The sequence below is a fragment of the Myotis lucifugus genome, unplaced genomic scaffold (assembly GCF_000147115.1).
Source record: "Myotis lucifugus unplaced genomic scaffold, Myoluc2.0 scaffold_195, whole genome shotgun sequence".
Classification (NCBI taxonomy): Eukaryota; Metazoa; Chordata; class Mammalia; order Chiroptera; family Vespertilionidae; genus Myotis; species Myotis lucifugus.
In genome coordinates, this window is record NW_005871243.1 from 1,502,522 (window position 1) to 1,523,625 (window position 21,104).

General features: G+C 44.9%; 2 protein-coding genes across 4 annotated transcripts in view; one reads left to right on the plus strand and one right to left on the minus strand.

Annotated features, from left to right (window-relative positions):
- Positions 1-75: 75 nt before the first annotated feature.
- On the minus strand, positions 76-5,686 carry EPM2AIP1 (EPM2A interacting protein 1). The gene is made up of 2 exons (XM_006097099.3): positions 2,631-5,686; positions 76-1,138 (listed from the first exon to the last, which is right to left on the minus strand). Exon 1 carries the CDS (start codon positions 5,550-5,552, stop codon positions 3,726-3,728), a length of 1,827 nt encoding a protein of 608 aa, XP_006097161.1. The 5' UTR covers positions 5,553-5,686; the 3' UTR covers positions 76-1,138; positions 2,631-3,725.
- A 100-nt stretch (positions 5,687-5,786) lies between these two features.
- The window catches only part of MLH1 (mutL homolog 1), a 29,891-nt gene continuing 14,573 nt past the window's right edge, over positions 5,787-21,104 (plus strand). The window contains exons 1-11 of one of the 3 annotated variants that reach the window (XM_006097100.2): positions 5,787-6,130; positions 8,602-8,692; positions 9,586-9,684; positions 10,366-10,439; positions 11,884-11,956; positions 12,978-13,069; positions 14,449-14,491; positions 14,630-14,718; positions 16,844-16,956; positions 18,826-18,919; positions 19,976-20,129. In XM_006097100.2, coding sequence (XP_006097162.1) covers positions 6,015-6,130; positions 8,602-8,692; positions 9,586-9,684; positions 10,366-10,439; positions 11,884-11,956; positions 12,978-13,069; positions 14,449-14,491; positions 14,630-14,718; positions 16,844-16,956; positions 18,826-18,919; positions 19,976-20,129 — 1,038 coding nt within the window. In that variant the 5' untranslated portion in view covers positions 5,787-6,014. The remainder of the gene's footprint in view (positions 6,131-8,601; positions 8,693-9,585; positions 9,685-10,365; positions 10,440-11,883; positions 11,957-12,977; positions 13,070-14,448; positions 14,492-14,629; positions 14,719-16,843; positions 16,957-18,825; positions 18,920-19,975; positions 20,130-21,104) is intronic. The other 2 variants (XM_014462918.2, XM_014462919.2) reach the window with 2 other exon arrangements.

The following is a 21,104-nucleotide window of genomic DNA, read 5'->3' on the forward strand; positions in this document are numbered from 1 at the left end:
TCTAAGAGAGGACCACAGTGAAGGTCAAATGAGACTGTGAAAGGGCTTCCAAGATTGTAAAACACTACACAAACATTTATTCATTCAAACATTTATTGAAACGCCAGGCATTGTGCTAATCACTACAAATATAACACTGAGCAAGGCATGAGGTCCCTGCCCTTATAAAGCTTACAGTATAGCAATGATTAATAACAAGTAACAATTAAGTGTTAAGTAAGTAACAATTAAGTGTGTTAAGTGTATGGTTGGGGGAAAAAAAGGTACTTAGGGAGGGCGTAGAAGGGGCACATAGTCTAGTGGGCATCAATGAAGGCTTCCTAGAGGAAGTGGTATATAAAGTGAGACCTGAAAGATGAACAGAAGTTTATCTTATCCTAACAGCAATGGTGAAGGCAGTGGAGTGATATGACCAGATATGCCTTTTGGAACAATCTGGCTGCAGTGCGGAAAAGGATCAAAACCAGAGAAAGGGAGACTAATGAGGAGGCTATCACTACCATTTAGGTAGGTTGATGGCCTGAATTCAAAGAGTAGCACTGGAGAATTAAGAAAAATGTAGACGGTGGACTTAACAGAAAGGTTTTTGTGAATGTTATGATGTATGAAGAGGGAAAGTCATGGATAACTCAGGTTTTGGCTTAGGCAAGGGCAACTGAATGGGTAGTAGTGGTGGTACCATTTACCAAAAGGGGAAACATGACAGAAGCAGGTTTAGGGGCAAGATCAATGACATACTTACTGTGCTGCCTGAGACAGCAAAATGGACTTAAGTTGGCAAATTAGATATATGAGTTAGGAAAGGCTTAGAGAGAAGATATAAATTTGGGAGTCATTTGCATATAGGTGATACCTGAAACCATGGAAGGAAATGGGATCAGTTAAGATGATGTAGAATAAGAAAACTTAACTATCCCAAGAACACAGATATTTAAGGGAAAGAGGTACCTGCAAAGACGATTGAGCATGCATACCTGGAGACGGTATCTCCCCGAAGCCAAGTAAACATCTACTTCAAGGACAGTGGTCGGTGGTGGTATCAGAGGGTAAGAATATTCACAAAAACTTTGTGAGCTTGATTGTGCAGTTTGAGTGACAATGTGGGACAACAGGAATACAGACAAATCTTTAAAGAAAACTAGTAGGAATGGGAAATATAGAGACATAAGTTTTTTTTTAAAAAAAAGTACTTTAACTGTATTCACTGACACAACAGACCAGTAACAACTACTTTTTAAAAAATATTAAAAAAAAACCTGCCATGCACTTACAGAATTACTTAACGCAGAAAACAGTAAAATACACATTTTTCTTCTACAAACAAAACTAGTTTATAGCAAATTCTCTATTACTCATGGTCAATTTAAAATCCTTTACTTATATCTCCCCTCCCCACCCACTCAATGACTATATGATGCGAACTAATTTTATTATTACTGTAAGCAAAATATATACTAGAACTTCACAAAATGTACAAGACTTCAATATTTGAGGAACCAGGGTTAGAAAGCAGCAGCAGCTTTCAGGTATTCTAGTCATTCTTTCAATAAAGCACTTGCCACGAAAGAGAATACTCCAAACTATTGGGAAATTACTGGTAGATTTGTTTGTTTGGTTGGATTTTCATTGTTGTTTTAAGCCTACTCGGTTTACCAAAATCTCAACTTGACCATTCTTGACAAGTATCTTGTTATAAAACTTGCTTTTCTGCCCTCAATGAATTATATATAACAGATAGAGTCCTTTAATCTGGTTCAGTATTGATTACAGATTTATAAATGCTATTGTGAGCTACCAGAACATGTTGAGGCTTTTACCTTACCAGCCAAACTCAGAATGTTGGAATAGTCTCCCCTATCAAGTTTGCCCAACTTGTTCTTCTAATTTTGCTTCTACCAGTAATTTTCCCTGTCCCTCAAAATAAAATAATCTACACTGGGGGGTCCTACTGGCACTTTGAGAGGAATGATAATTCCTGTGCCAGGTTGACCTATGCACTTAAATGCCATCAGAACCCCCCACCAACTAGGACAACCAAAAAAATCCCCTGTATGTCCCAACATCCTCTGGAAAGAGGGTTTACTGCCTCTGATTGAGAACCACTGACACAAGTTGGTTCTTTTGGCACTATTTTGATTGCTGAGGCATCAGTTCCTTCTCAATTCCTAGTTGTATCCTGGTTCCTTGAATTTGCTGGACTAATGACCATAGAATAATGTGTAACAATAGTTAAGACAGGACTTTAGCACACGTTTTCAAATTGTACTTGAGGATCTATAAACCGGGTCCTGTTTGGAAGTCATTTTACATATTTGGCTTTACTGTACGATTTCCTTTTCATGGTTAACATAAGTTTGAAAATTACTGTTTTAGCACAAAGCCGATGGCTCGCTAGAAATATGAAATTCCTAAAATCTGAATAAAGCTGCTTCTTGAGTTAAATACTTCTACTTGTGCACTGTCTTAAATACAGAATGTGGGGCAGCTTCAAAATCTCTAATAAATGCACTTCTATCAGCTAACAAAATCTGGTCTATCACTATAAAGTAAAAAGTTCCCTTTAAGCAGGATTTCTTTATAAAGCAGTAACACCCACGCAGATAAGACAAAGAAGCTAAAGTATCTCACACCTCCTGATCCTGGAGTGCAAAAATATTTTGCTTCATCCTTCTTGCCAGGGCCAAACATTTGTCTACAATAGAAAAAAAGCATTACTAATGGGCAATCATTAAGATTCTATACTTACCATAGTCCTTTAATAGGTGAACTAGTAAAACAGCACCCAATTGTGAAAAATTCAGGGTAAACCTCCAATAATTGGTTAGTCTGACCTCCAAATTGCAGGAAGCCTTCTAATCAGCAATTTAAAAATAATTCCTGCCCTAACCGGTTTGGCTCAGTAGATAGAGCCTCGGCCTGAGGACTGAAGGGTCCCAGGTTCGATTCCAGTTAAGGGCATGTACCTTGGTTGCGGGCACATCCCCAGTGGGGAGTGTGCAGGAGGCAGCTGATCGATGTTTCTCTCTCATCGATGTTTCTAACTCTCTATCCCTCTCCCTTCCTCTCTGTAAAAAATCAATAAAATATATAAAAAAATAAAAAACATAATTCCTGCTCCTAAAATTTTGATTATTTCCTCTATTAGGAATATCATTATCACTGCGGTGGATAGGGAAGAGGTCAGAGGGAGGAAATCTGCCAATATTTACTCCAGACTCACAAATGTTTTTTAAAAGTTTCAAACATTTTGACAGACAAGTTCCTCCACTGAACATATGTTCTTCCTTTTCAGGAACTTCTGAACTTGCTATGTGAATTTCTGCAAACAGGCTCAAACATACAATTAAGGAGATGATAATTTTAGACTATATGTATCAGATTTTTAACATTTTTTTAAAAATATGACCTAAAATTTCTCCAAAACACCTTAAAAACAGACTCCTAATTCAATTCACATCATCAGTACTAAACTTCTTTAAAAACAATTATGTCATAAAAGCAAAAGACAACAACGACTTTGACACTAAGTTTGAAAAGAGGTGTTTCATGTTCCAGTCCCATGCTGCCTCTTGAGATGAGGAGAAAAAAAAAAGTCAGAAGAATCTCAATTGTTATCAGTTTGAATGAATAAACTTGGTGCATTCTCACGCTCCAAATGAGTAAACTTGAAAAGTCAAATGTTTGCTTTTAGGACTGGATTCTCGTTGAGTGTTTGTTTCAAAAGCTTATGGATTAGGAGGATTTCTTGCTCTGACAAGAGCATCCCAATGTGGCTCCATTTCAGTTGTGGCGATCCTAAACAGGGCGTGGAGATGCTCATCTGTTAACGGCTGGCTCAAGGTGTGCTGGTTTCTAACCAAATATGAAAAAGCCTTTTCGCAGATTTCACTGCTATCAAACAAGGATGCCACCTTATAGGCAACCCCTTTGATAATCGGGTAAGTTTCAGCAGACAATCCAGCATAGAACTGTCCCAGGTCTTTGTTTCTGTATTCCTCCCAAAGGTCAGAATTTGCTTGAAGTTTTGTTAGCTCCATCCTTACTGCAATAGGTGCATGTTCAGCTTTAAAGTTAAATGGATTTGCAAAGAGTTCTAAGTCCTTTTTAATGAACTTGAGGTCCTTGAAATGTCTATCAAATTCTTTTTGCAGGCGACAGATCACCACTTTATACCTACCCGGATCAAGAATTTTGTCTTCTTCTTTAATATGCTGTTTAAGCTCATCAACGACTTCTCTCAAGGCAGCAAAGTGTGTTAGATTTTTTTCCTCAATATGTCTGTGCAGTAAATTCAGCTTAGCATCAAAGCTAGAAATATGGTCAAATGCAGTAGCAGCAAAGACTCTATTGAATCGCAGTAGTTCACTGAGGTCTCGGAGGTGGTTCATAATATCCACCAAGAAGCCAAAATCACAAAGCCACTCTGGGTCTGAGAAATGGGCTGTTGTTGCCCCCACCGAAGCCAAGAACGCTTCGATCTCTCTCCTTAATGAAAATATTAGCTTTAAAGTCTTCCCTCTTCTCAGCCAATTGTTCAGACACCGTCCATTAACCCTTTCGCCATGCTCTGACTCCGATGAAGTTAGTAAAGCCTGGAATTCGGGTCGCCGGATGCCTCTTGTCTTAATCAGCAGTATCCAGTCAGATACGGTACTTATGACCTGATTAACATCAACGTCGTAGGAGCTCAACAGCTCCAAGTGAAGGAATCCCGAGTAATGGATGACATTCCAACAGTTGGGGCTTACAGCCTTTTCTCGCATGTACGACACCAGTCCAGAGTTCTCACCAATCATCCGCAGGGTGTGGGTGGTGGTTAGTCCCACCATTCGCTGCAGGCTAAGCCCGGCCGTCTGCAGGGCCTCGAGGATTGCCGCCATGAGAGCACCAACACTGAAGTGATTAGTCAGGTTGATAATGGTCAGCAGCTCTTCCTGCACCTCCAAGTCCACGTCCACGCCGCGGACAAAAACCAGGAGGTAGTTCTCATAGGCCACAAAGGCCTGGTCATCCAAGGCCAGGGAATAGGCTCGAAAGTCCTTGGCCCGGTTAAAAAGCTGGCTGCGGAGGTTCTCGTTAATGTTCAGGACCCTCTGCCGGATGGTCTCGGGGGATAAATCAATGCCACCCAAGACGCCTACGTGGTCCGGCAGCACATCATTCAGCATCACCTCCAGGCACTGGTACACAAAGTCCCCCTCACCCCCGCCGCGACCCCGCAGGGCCAAGAGGCGGGCGATGCCGAGGCCTGCCCGCGCCGCTCTCTCCTCGGGAGTGGGCGGGACCACCTCGGGAATGTCGCCCTGCCGCAGGCGCTCCACCAGGGCCTCCCGCTCGCCCTCCTCCACATACCGCTGGTAGTACCTGTGCTCGGCCTCGTAGTGGCGCCTGACGTCGCGTTCGCTAGCGGATACGACGAGGTGGGCGCAGACCAGGCAGCGGGCCCCTTCGCCCTCCGGCGGCTCCACCACCAAATAACGCTGGGTCCACTCGGGCCGGAACCCCCGAGCCTCCTCCACATCCATTTTGCTTCTCTTAGGTGTCATCCACATGATGCCGGAGGTTAGAAGAGCGGAGCAGATCTCCCGGAGGCTGCAAAGAGACAGGCGGAGTAGGAGCAAGCGCCAAACGCCACCTACGCTCTGCGCAAGATCACCCGAGCCGCGCGATACCGAGCTCCCGCTAGGGCATCTGCGTTCCGATTGGCCGAAAGAGCGGACAGTGATTTCTGTCGCGCAAGCGCAAATCCTTCTAGCTGCTGGGCGGAAGCTGCTTTAGGGCGGGACGAAGAGGCCCAGGAACCCTCGGACCTAAGGAACTTGACTGACGTTCAAACTGCCCAATCAATAGCTCCCTCGCTCGGAAACGGCGCTGCCGCAGGAAAGGGTGGGGGAGGGGGGCCGCGCCGCGTACACAGAGTTAAGGGAATAGCGTAAGCACGAAGCACTGTAGTGATTGGCTGACGGCACGTCCAGTGAGCATCTCGACGTGACCTGGACTCCTCTGGCGCCAAAATGTCGCTTGTAGCGGGCGTAATTCGGCGGCTGGACGAGACTGTGGTGAACCGCATCGCGGCAGGGGAAGTTATCCAGCGGCCGGCTAATGCCATCAAGGAGATGATCGAGAACTGGTACGGAGGAAGTCGAGCCGGGCCTCCTTAGAAGCTACGACCTAACGGGCCGCGCAGGGATGGCGCGGACACGCCTCCCTGCCCTCGGCGGAGGCGTGTACAGCGCATGCCCACCGTGGCGGAGGCTTTGGGGGTCCTGCCTTCTCGCTTCCCGCGCGCTGTCGCGAGACTTTTCTAGGCTTACGGGGGGCGCGCGCCGCGGGCTACGCCGTATCGTTTTAATGGTGCCATTAACTAAAGGAATTGCCTCTCAAGTTATAGTCGCAAAAGATGCAAGTTTTCGGTGGGGGAGAAACATCTCTCTTTTTTTTTTTTAGGATTTATTTATTTTTATTTTTTTATTGCTTAAAGTATTACAAAGAGCATTACATATGTCTTCTTCCCCCCCGCCAACATCTCCTTTCATCCTTCATCTTATCAGTTATATGCTTATTCCAAAAAATCATGCACATTCAAGAGTACAAATTTTGAGTTTTATTATAAATAGTCAAGATTTTAGGACAGGCTGATGACCTTTCTCTGGGTTTAACTTGTGATTTTCCTGTTGCCAAATTAGTGATCCCACTTGGTGCTTTCCTGCCCTTTTATGGCGTATTCCGTGGATTCTGAAGTTTGGAAATGCCACACAATGTGGAGGGAAAAGGTTAAAAACATGGAAGGAAAGATGGTGTAAACTGTAAACCTCAAAAAAGACATGTTCCTAACATTTCGTAAGAACTTTGTGTTAAAGTCAATTGTTATTAATGAAATCCATACCTTAAAAGAAAAAAATGCCCCAGCGAAGAAGGGCACGTTTAAAGGGATTTGTTGGGAAAACAAACTCCCCCGGAGAGCGGGACTGAAAGAATGGTGGGTCCGACAGGGATTAGGAGGCAGACAATAGCAGGAACAGGGAACCAGGGCGGGCTTCTCCTTTTGACTTTAATTCATAAAGGCTGGCTTGTGTCTGCAGTGTTAGAATGAACACTGAACATGCTGGGCCTCTTGTACTGTGCCAGACAGAATCCTGTACAACAAAACTAAACATTAGCTCAGTAGCTTATCATTAATTCCATAAGCAGAGACTTTTTATGGATCCAGTTATGCTCTTTTTTTTTTTTTTAATCGTCTAAAGCAGCGGTTCTCAACCTGTGGGTCGCGACCCCTTTGGGGGTCGAACGACCCTTTCACAGGGGTCGCCTAAGACCATCGGAAAACACATATATAATTACATATTGTTTACAGTAGCAAAATTACAGTTATGAAGTAGCAATGAAAATAATTTTATGGTTGGGGGTCACCACAACATGAGGAACTGTATTAAAGGGTCGCGGCATTAGGACTGGTCTAAAGTTTTACATATGTCTCCTTTTCCCCTCCTCCCCCCAGCCCAGCCATCCCCACCCCAGGCAAGGCACCCTCCTCCCCTCAGTGTCTGTGTCCATTGGTTCTGCTAATATGCATGCATACAAGTCGTTTGGTTGCTCTCTAACCCCCCTTCCCCTGCCATTTGTCTCTGAATCTATTCTTGTTCATCAAATTATGTTGATCATTATATCCCACATATGAGTGAGATCGTGTAATATTTATCTTTCTCCTACTGGCTCATTTCGCTTAGCATAATGCTCTCTGGTTCCATCCATGCTGTTGCAAATGGTAACAGTTTCTTCTTTTTTATATCGGCATAGTGTTCCATTGTGTAGATGTACCACAGTTTTTTAATCCACTCATCTGCTGATGGGCACTTACTAGTAGGTTGTTTCCAAATCTTAGCTATTGTAAATTGTGCTGCTATGAACATACAGTTATGCTCCTTTTAATATGTAAGTCAAGATGGCTAAACAACTTCAACTCAGGGGCTCCTGAGAAAGGTCTTTAAGTAACGAATTGTCTTATTTCTAAAATAAGGAATTTCTGTGTGAGGAATCCATAACTTATCTTTCTCACACAGCACCAGCCTGAGTCTGTTGTTTTTTTTTTAGCAGGTGCTCTGTGCTTGTAGGCTATTCTCTGAAGGCACAAAATATTCATTAGCTTCTTAAAGAACTTTCTGCATTGCCATATTTTCTTTCCCCCAATATATATTTTCTGAAAGAAAAGGGAAGAGTGGAGAGAAACATGTAGAATTTTTAATGACATTTTAATAAAGTCGTTTAGGAACCCGAGGCTCAATCAAGTTCGAGTAACGGTTGAATTAGTAGAGAAGAGAGTAAGAAAAAGGCATGTGCTGAAGGGACCTACTTCTAACGTCACTTTCCTAGAGGAACAGAAATGGTGGTGAATATCCTATTGGAGATGATGGTTAGCCCTTTCTGCCTCTCCCCTTTCTCTAAACATAACAGTGTAGTCACAGAGCCTGTAAAACAAAGGAAAAACATGGATCAGACAGTCTTATATTTATTTGGAGTTTGTTTTTTATTCGTGGCTCATAGGAAAATTTGTGCATTCAGGTAGTTACAGATTGATATTTCTTTTTCTGTTTGATTTGCCAGTTTAGATGCCAAATGCACAAGTATTCAAGTGGTTGTAAAAGAGGGAGGCCTGAAGTTGATTCAGATCCAAGACAATGGCACCGGCATCAGGGTAAGTAGAATCACAGACTCAGAGGAGCAGGATGTTTGTGTGCTGGGTGAGATAACCTGCAGGAAGTGGCAGAACCTTTCCCTGTTCTAGGAACTGGGCTTTAGTGGATGGGACTGTTTGACTGAAAAATTCAACAGCAATAATAATTGTTTATTGGGTTCCTATTTTCTACTGGGCCCTGTATAGGGGAATAAGGAGGTCAAAGGAGTGAGTCATGAGGCCATTTAAAGGATGAGTGTTCTGGGCAAAGAGAGCAATATCTGCAAAAACCAGGAAATAGAAGCATGCCTGACATATTTAAGGATCAGCAAGGAGGCCAGTGTGACTGGAACAGGAGATAAGATCTGAAAGATAAGCAGAATGTGGGCCTGTGGGCCTGTGGGCGGTTGTGAAATCTTCAGCTTTTACTCTGACTAAGGGGGAATGCTATTAGAGGGTTTTGAGCAAAGAGATAACATGGTTTAGTGAGTTTTATAAGAACCTCTTGTCTATAATTTTTTACTACAATTAAATGTATCTGTAAAATACATCTAGATTTTTACTAAAGAAGTTTTATAAAAACTGGTAATCTTTATAAAGATCCGTGAGACAGGATAAGATTGTCAAGAGAGTGTGTGCAGGTAGAGAAGAGGGCCAAGGGTGGTGTCCTGGGTTACTCCACTGTCAGGGAGTAACAGAACCCAGCAAATGAGACAGAAATAAGACCAATGAGGAGGAAGGAGCACCAGGCCAGTGTGGTGTTCTGGGTGCCAAGTGAGCAAGTTACTGCTCATTTAGAAACTCTTCTCCTCAGAGGAATACCTTCTTGGATTCATTCAAGAAGAGGGAGATTCAAAAGGATTTTGAAAAAAATGAGTAATATAATAATTTACTTATTTTTTGGTATTTTCTAGAAAGAAGATCTAGATATTGTATGTGAGAGGTTCACTACAAGTAAACTTCAGTCCTTTGAGGATTTAGCTAATATTTCTACCTATGGCTTTCGCGGTGAGGTAAGCGAAGGGTTCAATAAATGTGTGAACTATCCGCCTGTGATGACATTTCTACCATTTGTCAGCATGTTTCTTGGTAGATAAACAAGATATGATACTATTTACTTGTTAGATAAAAGTAAATCTAAACAAACTTAAATTCAATTTGCCAAAACTGAGATTTGTTTATAAATACTTAATATACCATAAATTTTATCTATAGGGACCCCTATGACATTATGTATTTCTTTTTTTTTTTTAAATATATTTTATTGATTTTTTTACAGAGAGGAAGGGAGAGGGATAGAGAGTTAGAAGCATCAATGAGAGAGAAACATCGATAAGCTGCCTCCTGCACACCCCTTACTGGGGATGTGCCCGCAACCAAGGTACATGGCCTTGACCAGAATCAAGCCTGGGACCCTTCAGTCCGCAGGCCGACGCTCTATCCACTGAGCCAAACTGGTCAGGTTCCTTTTGGACTTTTAATATATTTTCCCTGGTGTTAGTAATTATGCTACAGATTCAATTTGATACCCGTCTTTGTTTTTAAAATGTGTTATCAAAATGAGTGAACAGGGTGCGCATTGTTGCCATGTTGATGCAGAGTGGAAGAGGCAGTGTCGATAACCTTTCCCTTAATGATGTGGCGGGGTTGACTCAGCAGTGAAGTTTTTTCATTCCATTTCCTTTTCTTCCTAGGCTTTGGCCAGCATAAGCCACGTGGCTCACGTTACTATCACAACCAAAACAGCTGATGGGAAGTGCGCGTACAGGTACAGCGCTGTCTTCTTTTTTCATCGATGTTCACCCAGAGGTGTGCTTTACGGCTGCATCTCAAAGTAATCCCATCTACACAGCAATGTTACCTTTTGTGGCTGAGCTCTTGGGTAAATTTTCTCGCCTCCCTTTGGAATAGGGAAGGTTATTAGGTGATAATCTTATTTGAAGATAAGATGTGACATATCACACGTGTCTGGCAAGCTGTCTATTGCACAGACATATTCTAAGTGGTAGGGTATTGCTTTGAGCTGACTGCAGGGCTGCGGCTGGGGTGCTGGAGACTCCTGGTTGCCCAGCTGGCTCGGGAGCCACCACTCCCTGCCACACGTGCATGCCTGGGCTGGCGTGCCTTCTTGTGGGTGCCGCCGACCATCTGTCCTGCTGGCACAGTTTTCAGAAACTGATGAACGGCCTTGGAACAGAACAAAAACAGGGTTCAAAGAATCAGAATCACATCCTTGTTTTTTTTAGGTTCTGGCCATTCACTGGTGAGCAGTTCTGCCTGTTTCTCGGTCCCTTGAACAGACAGATGTGTGAAGTAGAGGGAGGTGGAGCATTTCAGCGTATCCAGCACTGATGCTAGAGGAATTTGACTCTGAATATAACTGCCCTAGGACCTGGGTCGGGGAGGGCTGATATGATTAGAATCCCTCCTCACAAAATGGGGAGCCTGAGGCACAACTTCCGTTCCTTCATCTCTGGGGCGTGTTTGCCCCTGCTCAGGACCTCCAATGGCTCCCTTTCCGGGGTGGGATGAAATGCAGTCATCATCATGGCAGCCAGCGCCCTCCTAATGTGCTCTCAGTCCACCTTCCAGCCCCTCTCTCCACATATCCCCCGCTGCCGTGTTTTCTAAAGCCTCTATTTTTCTCTTCCTGGGTTATCTTCCCTGACCTTTCCTCCTGAAACTTATTCCTCCCAGAGCCCAAATGAGTTGTCACCTCTTCTGTGACACTTCCACCTGCCCCCACTCTCACCCCAGGCTGGCTGTTTCCTTCTCTAGATCACTTAGCCCATTGTTCTCCACTTTTGGTAAAAGTCGGTGTCCTCACTAGATCAAGAGCTTTCTAAGGCCTGTCTTTGTTGCTGGGGTCTCTGCAGACCTGGTACATGGTTGCTCCTCAATAAATGATTGCAGAATTACTGAAAAAAATTGACTGTCATCTTAGGCACTGGCAAAACTATTCTTTGTAGCTCAAAACTCAAGCACTAAAAAGCAACATTTGCTAGAAGAAAAGGGCTATATACACTTTTTTGATATCCATTTGGAATGGTTATGGGAGTAGTGGAAAAATAAAGAAATGGTTATTAAGAAAATATATAACATGGCTATATTTTAAAGTGTCATTGGCATAATGTTCTTTTTTATCTGTTGGATGAGTAAGTATCTCTTCTGTTTCTATTGGATGTTTATAATCTGTTCTATTTTCTGATTAGAGCAAGTTACTCCGATGGAAAGCTGAAAGCTCCTCCTAAGCCATGTGCAGGCAATCAGGGGACCCAGATCACGGTGAGAATGGGACACGGGAGGGGGATTGTTGGAAAAGAATTCATATAAATATTGAAATAAAATTGTCTCTGAACTTTCTAAATAACAGCAAAATGAATCTCTGCTAGTTAATAGAGACCCCAGGATATCACCCTCTACACAAGATCAATGATTATTGGCTTTTGTCCTCCCCCTCATCTTTTTTAAGCTGGGAGCTTCTTTTCTTGGGATGGCAGGGCAGTTGGCATTGGAAGAACCTTGAGCTTGGCTCCAGAAGAGGTCAGAGTCCCAGCCTAGCCTTCCGTGGTTGTGTGTCCATAGTCACGTCACTTACTGTCCCTTCGCCTCACTTTTCTCATCTAGCCGGTGGAGTAAAGAATACCGGCCCACTCAGAGGGAGTTGGAGTAATTTGAGTGTGTCATCAGGAGAAAGTCCATGATGCTGCCCTATTTCTATGATGCCACATGTGGTCTCTTCCCATTCTGTGGTTCTATAAAGCATCCCACTGCCATGCATCCCACCTCTCCGCCTCAAGCCCCAGCTAGAGCACAGCTCCCTGGAGACGCCACGTCCCGGGCTCGATGAGGCAGGAGGCAGAGTGAACTGTGCTTCCAAGTTCGTGTTAACAGGGATTCACTCTCAGGTGACCTCGCTGTGATTTCTAAGAACCCCAAATGAGCTCAGAAATGATGTAATTATTCTTAGTTCGAAAATGTTTGAATGCCGTGTGATATTATAATTATCTGTAAATGTATGTTTGCCCCAGTAAATCTTGCGCTATTCTGGGCAGGTCTGCATTATTTGTCTTCATATTCCCAGTACAAAGCGAAGGGCCTGACTTAGAGCTAAGCCCCAGTACCTGAGAACTCAGCGAGTGAAAGTGGGAGGCAGGAAAATCATGCCTAATTTCCTTTGTTAAGGCTGCCCCGGGCTGTCGGTAAATAGTTGGATTCTCTGCCTTAACACCCAGCTGTAGGTGGACTGCTTGGTTCTTTATGTCCACATCTACGAATTTACAAGAAAGCTCAATCTTCTGTTCAGGTGGAGGACCTTTTTTACAACATTTCCACCCGGAGGAAAGCTTTAAAAAATCCAAGTGAAGAGTATGGGAAGATTCTGGAAGTTGTTGGCAGGTACAGTTCAGTCTCTGAGATCTCACCAGCGGGCCGGGCTCCCAGGCTTGTGAACTGAAGACAGCTGCTGGGCTGGGACACAGCCGTCCTGGCTGCAGAACGTTGCAGGCCCAGGCTTAGTCACTAATTCTGGCTTTTCTCTCATGTCCCCAGGAGAGAGCAGTTGGTGTCTGTATCAGTGGGGGTTCTTTGGTGACAAGCAAAACAGACTGACTGGCTAACTGGAGCCCAGAATAAATTTATTGGAGGCTGGGAATGACTCACCGAGGGGGAGAAGCGTGGCCAGCTGCTGCTTGGGGAGGACAAGAACCAGGGTGGCTTCGGCCATCTCATGTCGTGACCCTGTTTCAGTTGCTTTCATTCTGTTCTTGGTTCTGCTCAGAGGTCTCTTTCCCGGGAGGGCATCTGGTTGGTGTAGCCTGGGTCCCCCGTCATGTCCCACGTCCCTGGGAGAAGGTTTCCTGACTGGCCGTCTGAGGCTGGGGAAGAGGTAGTTTCCCACAGGGAGACCAGGGACTGTTAACGGGAGAAGGTGAAGGGATTCCAGGCAAGAGAAACAGCTGACGATAGACTCAATCTGCTGGCACAGTGGCTCCAGCATGGGCTGCTGAGTCTGCATTTCCTTGGGTTATAACAGACACGTTAACTACTTTGCAGTATTTCTGAAAAATCAAAAATGAATAAAACATTTGCCCCTAATAAAGTGGAACGAACCGAGACATGAAGGTTCTTTACTATTCCCTGGAATTGTAAAGTCAGTGTCAGAATATTCATTATCTCCTGGAAGTAAAGGAGCTCTAGTGGGCATTAGGGTCCGAGGTGTGGTAGTTAATTATTCGTTGTTATTGAATTAGTGCATTTTATTAGACACAGCCCTTCGTGGGGCAGGTGGAGGAGGAGTGATGACTAATGGCTGGGAGGAGAGGCTCGGAGACACTGGCTTAGGGCGTCAGGTTGGGGAAGACGCTGGTGAGGAGCGGTGTGATGGGAGGCTCTGAGCGAGAATAAGAGTGCAGGGCTGTTAAGCTGAGTTCTCAGGCTGTCCTTGAGGCAACCCAGACCTTTTGAGTTTATGACAATAAACTAGGCAAGGAGGAAATTGTACTGAGATAGCCCTGGATCTGGTCAGCAGCCTAGAAATGCAGAGTGGAACCCTGTCTTCTGTTGCATCAGCCACATTTAGCACTGCTAGCTCTGTGAAGGGTCTGCTGGCTTACTGTCCTGTGGCTAAAATAGGACACATGAAGATGTTTCCGTTTGTGTCTGTCTTTGTTTACATCACTGACTCCATCAATGTATGTAACTGAAAGGGGGCTCTGACATGCCTGTTGCACTTGGCCACTCTGCTTACCGTTTTGTTTTGTGTTTCTCCTTGCCAGGTATTCAATACACAATTCAGGCATCAGTTTCTCAGTTAAAAAAGTAAGTTCTTATTTCATAGGCGATAGTTACGTATTATACAGGGGAAATGGCTTTTTATGGTTTGCCCGTGGAGGTGGGGTTACACTGTTGCCATCACAGCTGGGAGACAGTCAGTCATATGTATCGTCTGTTTCCCAGCAAGGTGAGACCGTGGCCGACGTGAGGACACTGCCCAATGCCACCACCGTGGACAATATTCGCTCCATCTTCGGAAATGCCGTTAGCAGGTATGAGAACTTACATTGTAAAAACATCCTCGGCATTTCATCACATTATTGTGGATAAGATAGCACCTGCCTTAAGAGTTTGCTGTAATCAAATACATTGAGTCAAATGTTCAGGCTTCACATTTGTTAACAGAGTTGTTATTTCATGTAACCAACACTCCTGGGAGCGGTTGTCTCTTAGATGGCTTGTGTACAATCAGTGTGTTCCTCCGAGGTCTCTGTCTTCAAAATAGAGTGTAGTAGGGTTCTTTTATCCTCCAGTGCTCCCTCTTTTCCTTGTATTTTCATTACCATCCCTTTAGGATTGATTATCACTCAACATTGACTCATTGCCTCCATCTCCCAGGCTTTGTGCCAGAAGTTGAGGGTGTAAAATATTCCCCGCCCTTGAGCACTCCCTCTCTGGTGGCAAGCACGCCTGTCAGTGTCTCCACATCTTCACTGTCAAGGAAAGCCTCAGAGGGAATTGCTTGCATTACAGAATCCTGATAGCCTTCCCCTCGGCCACCGTTTCTACCACCACCCAAACCACCGTGCCGGTCACACATACCCAGCCAGCATCCCAGGACTGTACAAAGTCCAAATGCCAGTGTCGTAATCTGAGCGGAAAAATCCCAGCATCCTTCTCTCTCTATGCCAAGTGTGCCTCAGGTGCTAGGGATACAGAGGTGAAGGAGACAGCCTCTGACTCCCCTTTTCCCAACAATCGTAAACGCAGCAGCAGGAGTCACAGAACCCCGTTTTCCACTTCGAAGGACCAATTACTCACTCTTGGAGCAAAACCAAATTTCTAACTAGGGAGCAGTCAGTCTACTTTTAATTACCTTTTTCTTACTAATTACGTGGTAATGAATTAATTGTTTTAAAGTTTGTGCTCCCAGAGCTAAAAGTAATCTAGTGTACTTTTAAGTGAGAGTGTACTTTCTGGTGAAACTTTTTAGAGCTCCTTGACCAACGAGAAGCCTCAGTGTTCGTTGTTAGGACATTGCTGGCACCTTAAGAGATGAGAACTCCCACAGAGCAGCGGTTCCCAAAGCGTGTCTCCAGGACACCAGCCTCTAGAGACGTTTTGGGAAGAAAGGGTTTGTGGGTTCGCTGTACGTGGGAAACGCTGCCAGCTCTACCCTGTACTCAGACCCAGAGCACACGTGACTGCCCTGCGTGGGAAGCTTCCACTATAGCCAGCCCTGCTCAGTGCGTGTCTGCCGTTGGCTGGGTGCTGCACTGTATGCTAGAGATACATAGGAGGGAATAGAGCAGAAATGACACCTGCCCTCAGAGGACTCATAGTCTCATTGGAAAGACACACAAAATAACTATGCCATTCAGTAGTGATTGTGCTAGATCAGGGGTCCTCAGACTACGGCCCGCAGGCCACATGCAAATACAAATATTGTATTTGTTCCCGTTTTGTTTTTTTACTTCAAAATAAGATATGTGCAGTGTGCATAGGAATTTGTTCATAGTTTTTTTTTTAAACTATAGTCCGGCCCTCCAACGATCTGAGGGACAGTGAACTGGCCCCCTGTTTAAAAAGTTTGAGGACCCCTGTGCTACATGCTGCAAAGGATATACGGCACAGTGGGAGACACTCTAGGGGGCATGGAGGGAGGTAGTCAGAGAAGGCTCTTTGAGGAAGTAATCCCTGAGATGCAAGGAGGAGCTAATGAGCTGACAATAGAAGTTTTCCAGGCAGAGGGACCGCACTTAGGAAGACGTCCCCTCACCCCCATCCCTACCTCCACCCCCACCCCGGGCCAAAAAATGAGTGTGGCTTGTGTGAGGACACCACACCGGAGCCCCATGTGATTCAGTATAGAAAGGGATTCAGCAGAGACCAGTTCTTTAAGAATCTCATCTTTGGGATGTAGTTACTAAGATAAATAAGTTTCAGCATATGTCCTGTCCCAGCAACTAGAGCAGTGCTTGCATACAGCGGAAGTGCTTGAAAACACGGACAGGTGGACTGATGGGTGGGCCCAGAGAACCTCAGCAAACCAAGTCACGGGTCCTCATTTGGTAGTTTGTTTATGGGAACAAGCCTTGATTTTTCCAGTTCACATGTTTATAATGTTTGAACTTTCTGATGTGTTCAAAAGCCTCACAATTTCTCTTTTTCCACCAGAGAATTGATAGAAGTTGGGTGTGAGGATAAAACACTCGCCTTCAAAATGAAAGGCTACATATCCAATGCCAACTACTCGGTGAAGAAGTGCATCTTCTTACTCTTCATCAACCGTAAGTGCAAAAGAACAAGTAGGGAGATGAGTCCACGGGAGTTCAGGGACCATGGGAAACTCCTGATCCACGGGTCTGATGACACAGGAACACCTCGTGCTGAAATGGGGTTTGGTTAGAAGTGTTTATAATTAATTTCTGGTCTAAGTCTGCTCAGCCCTCTGAGATGTGCCTGGGAGAGGGCATGGCAGGCCCCGCGAGCCAGCGCACCTTCGTCACCTGCTGGCATCGGAGCCTTTCCAAGCAGGCCCTAGGCAGCTCTATGATCTCTCCTTAGATGGAGGGCCACTGCTGGAACTTGCACAGCAGGGCATAAGGGTAGGCAATGTTAGTAAAGAAATTAATTGAGTGCTAAGGCCCCTGAGATCTTTCTTTTTAAAGAATGAGAATTCTTTATAATATAAAGCACAGAGCTAAAAATCAGAGAGAAAGTTAACTAAGGGAATTTGGAGTTTCCCAGATTCCTTTCCCTCTTTATCTCTCTGCTGACGTAGTGTTTACATGATTGCTGCCTGTGAAGCCAATATCAGTGTGCATTCTGCCTTGTAACCTAATTGCATGTTACGTGGTTTTGAGAAACGGTGACAGGGCAATAGCAAGTAATCCCAAACATGGTCTCATTCCAGAAACAAGATGCAACTTTCCATGTATTCAGTTCTTCCCATTTTTATCCCATTGGTCCTTTACCTTTAGCATTTGAAGCAATTCATAACTATTTTATAATTTTTGTTTTGTTTGCTTGCTACTGGAAATGGCATAACACCCCCTTCCATTTATAGTGATAACCAGCTATGAATGTCCTCAGTAATACATGACAGCAGTTGTTCAAAACAATATAGAAACAGTAAGGAGAGAGCCAGTGTTTTATAGCCACATTCTGTTAGGCTGATTTGTATTTGGCAGGGTCTTTTCCAGCTTCGTTGGGAGGGACGTAAGCTAGAAGGACTTCTAACAAAGCTTGCTTTCACCAAGGCTCAGAAAATGTTTTCATTTGTTGTTTCCTGACCATGAAGAGTAACTGCTTTGTAACATATGGTTAGCTCCCGAACAGACAAGCAAAGGTCCCTGTGAGTGCCATCTGAGTATGTCACGTCCATGCTTCTGGTGGGCTGTTTACCACACAGGCTCTGCGTAACATTAGCTAATCTGGTCTTGCAGCCAAGTTCCCGATAGCAGAGAGGGGTCAGGCTCTTACTCGGTTGTCTCACACGCTAGGCTCGCTCAGTTGGCAGGGACAGAGAACACTGTGGCAGGTCTCAAGTTCAGAAGGCTCCACAGAGGGCCTCCAGCTGTCCCCTGTCAGTGCCCACACCTGCTCCAGCCTGGGATACAGCACAGTGAGGTTATTGAGGGGGATGTCGTGAGCACCCAGAGAAGAATTCTTCCCTGATAAAATCAGGCCACTCTTCTGATTGGAATTAAATTGACCACTTGCACACACAGCTCTCTAGTAGTGCTGGTGTGGGGAGGCGGGGGGGGGGGAGTTTTTTTTACCAGCCCACTGTCTCCCAGCACGTGGCACATGTGACCAGTAGCCAGTGTGTATTGGCAGGGTGAGAAGTCTGAGAGCTGATGTCAGACTACCCACTGCCCAGCAAGGGCAAGGGCAGTCCGCGTGGCTGACTGAGGGGAAGGGAAGTGGGCAGGCAGGACTTACTGCTACTTGGCGAGCGGAGGGACACCCAGGCCCGTTGTGAGATGTGGGGAAGGAGCCACAGGGAAAGGGGGCTCTTCCTTCTGGGAGTCTGATGTGGGAGTCCCCCCAGAGGTGGCCTTCCCGAGGTGATCTCATGGCATGGCGTGACTGTTCACCTGTCACCTCACCCGTCAGGACGGTTGTGAGCTGCTTCCTTCCCTTTTATTTTTTAGATCGTCTGGTAGAGTCAACTTCCTTAAAAAAAGCCATTGAAACGGTGTATGCAGCATATTTACCCAAGAACACACACCCGTTCCTATACCTCAGGTAATGTAGCACCAAACTGCCCGCCCACGAGGCACAAGAAACAGAATTCCATCATGCTCTCCTCTTTAAACAGATGGCTTGCCAACAGCTGCTGGGAGTGAACCCCAAGCCCCACCAGCAAAGGGTGTTCTGTCCCTTCTTACAGCGCAGGGCGCCGTTCTCTTCCATTCACTCCCGTAGCAGAATCTCCCTGAGAGCCGTCCAGGTGCCAGGTGCTGTGTTGGTAAAACAAACGTGAGCTTGCCTCCTGAACCAGGCAGAAGTTGCCCCTAACCTGGCAGAGAAACCCCTTCTGCCTCCTGCGGCCCTCCAGTGCCCCCTACTGACAAAGGTTCACATTGCAGAGCTCCATTATCATAGAGCAAGCAATGAAAGATGGATTTGGAGCTGAGGCATAAGTTGATAACTTGCATATCCTCTCAACTGATTTTTTTTTTTTTTAGAGAGTAAGGTGGAGAGAGAGAGAAACATTGATGTGAGAGAGAAACATCGATTGGTTGCCTTCCCTATGCACCCCAACTGGGGATTGAACCCGAAACCTGGAATTGCCCTGACCGGGAATCAAACTGGCGACCCTTCGGTGCACCGACCAGGGCTAAACGGACTTGTATTACATTTTAGTGATAGAAAGTTTTCTCACATATATTCTTGTTTTGGTTTTCACGTAATACCAACTAAAAGTAGGGGCAGGCTCATGTTTACAGATGAGAAAACCGACCCAGAGAAGTTAAGTGACTTGCACCAGGTCACATTCTGGAATGATAACAACAGCTGACATAATAAATGTGCCAGTTACATGTAAAGTGCTTTGTATGAAATTAATCTCCACTTCTCAAATGAGGAAGCCGAGGTAAAGAAAGATGATGTGACTTACCCAAAGCTACACAGCTTTTCGTAGTGGAGTCAGCTTTGAACCCAGGTCACTCAGACTTGACCCTGAAGTTTTGACCATTTTGTCATTGGGCCTCCCCACGGCTTGACCACCGCATGTACGATGTGTGAACCCCCGCCCCCAGTCCTCCACCATGTGAGGTAATTGGTCTCTTTTTCTGCCAGCCTAGAAATCAGCCCACAGAATGTGGATGTCAACGTGCACCCCACGAAGCACGAGGTCCACTTCCTGCACGAGGACAGCATCCTGGAGCGGGTGCAGCAGCACGTGGAGAGCAAGCTCCTGGGCTCCAACTCCTCCAGGACCTACTTCACCCAGGCGAGCTGCTGCCACCTCTGTTTCTCTGGTTTCCTGTGGAATAGTGCACGTGTTGGATTGGCTGCTTCTTAGAGTCATTTTACTTGTTCTAATCCTCCATATTGCCTATGAAACGGAAACTCTAGAGGCATGATTATATTCAGAGTAAAAAACTTGTTTTGCAAGAATTCTTGGTAGAAGAGGCCATGCACTTCCTATGGCATCCCAGCAGGAGGCGCACACTGACTTGTTCTGTCATTTTGGTGATTCAGCTGGTGACAGTCTGATTCCTTCATTGTAAAGCTTCTCCCTAACGGTTTCACCATCCTGGGTGGCCATAACCTGAATTCATTACTTCAATAGGATTGAAGATTATGAATTTCTGATTTTACCATTTTTTCTGTTAATTTGAATTATTCTGTTAAGAAGAACTTTCCTTCTTTTGTTAGAGCTATTTGGTTATCCTGAAATACAGTTCATACTAGAAAGTAGGATAAATCTGAATTCTATCCCTTTAATTATCATTTTGCAAAGTGTTCTAGTAATCTCCAATATGACATTTAATGACTTCTTTCTCCCTCTTTGTCTCTTCCTATTAATCAGTTATGGTCATTTCTCTCTCTCTGTTTTGTTAAAACATCCAAGAATATTTTTCCCATTGATTTTTAGAAAGTGAAAGGGAGTTGGGGGTGCGGGGAGAGACATTGATGTGAGAGAGATGCATTGACTGGTTGCCTCTTACACATGCCTCAACTGAGGCCGGGGATCAAGCCTGCAACACAGATACATGCCCTTGACCAGGAATCAAACCAGCAACCCTTCAGTGTGTGGGCTGATGCTCTAATCACTGAGTCATGCAGGCCAGGGCTCATTTCTCTTTTTGATGTTCAAATTATTTCATCTGAGACCAAGGGAAGCCCCTTCAAGCTGGTGGTGTTATCCTTTTGACGCAGTTCCATTCGTCTTTGATGGCTTATTTGTTTCTGGCATGACAAG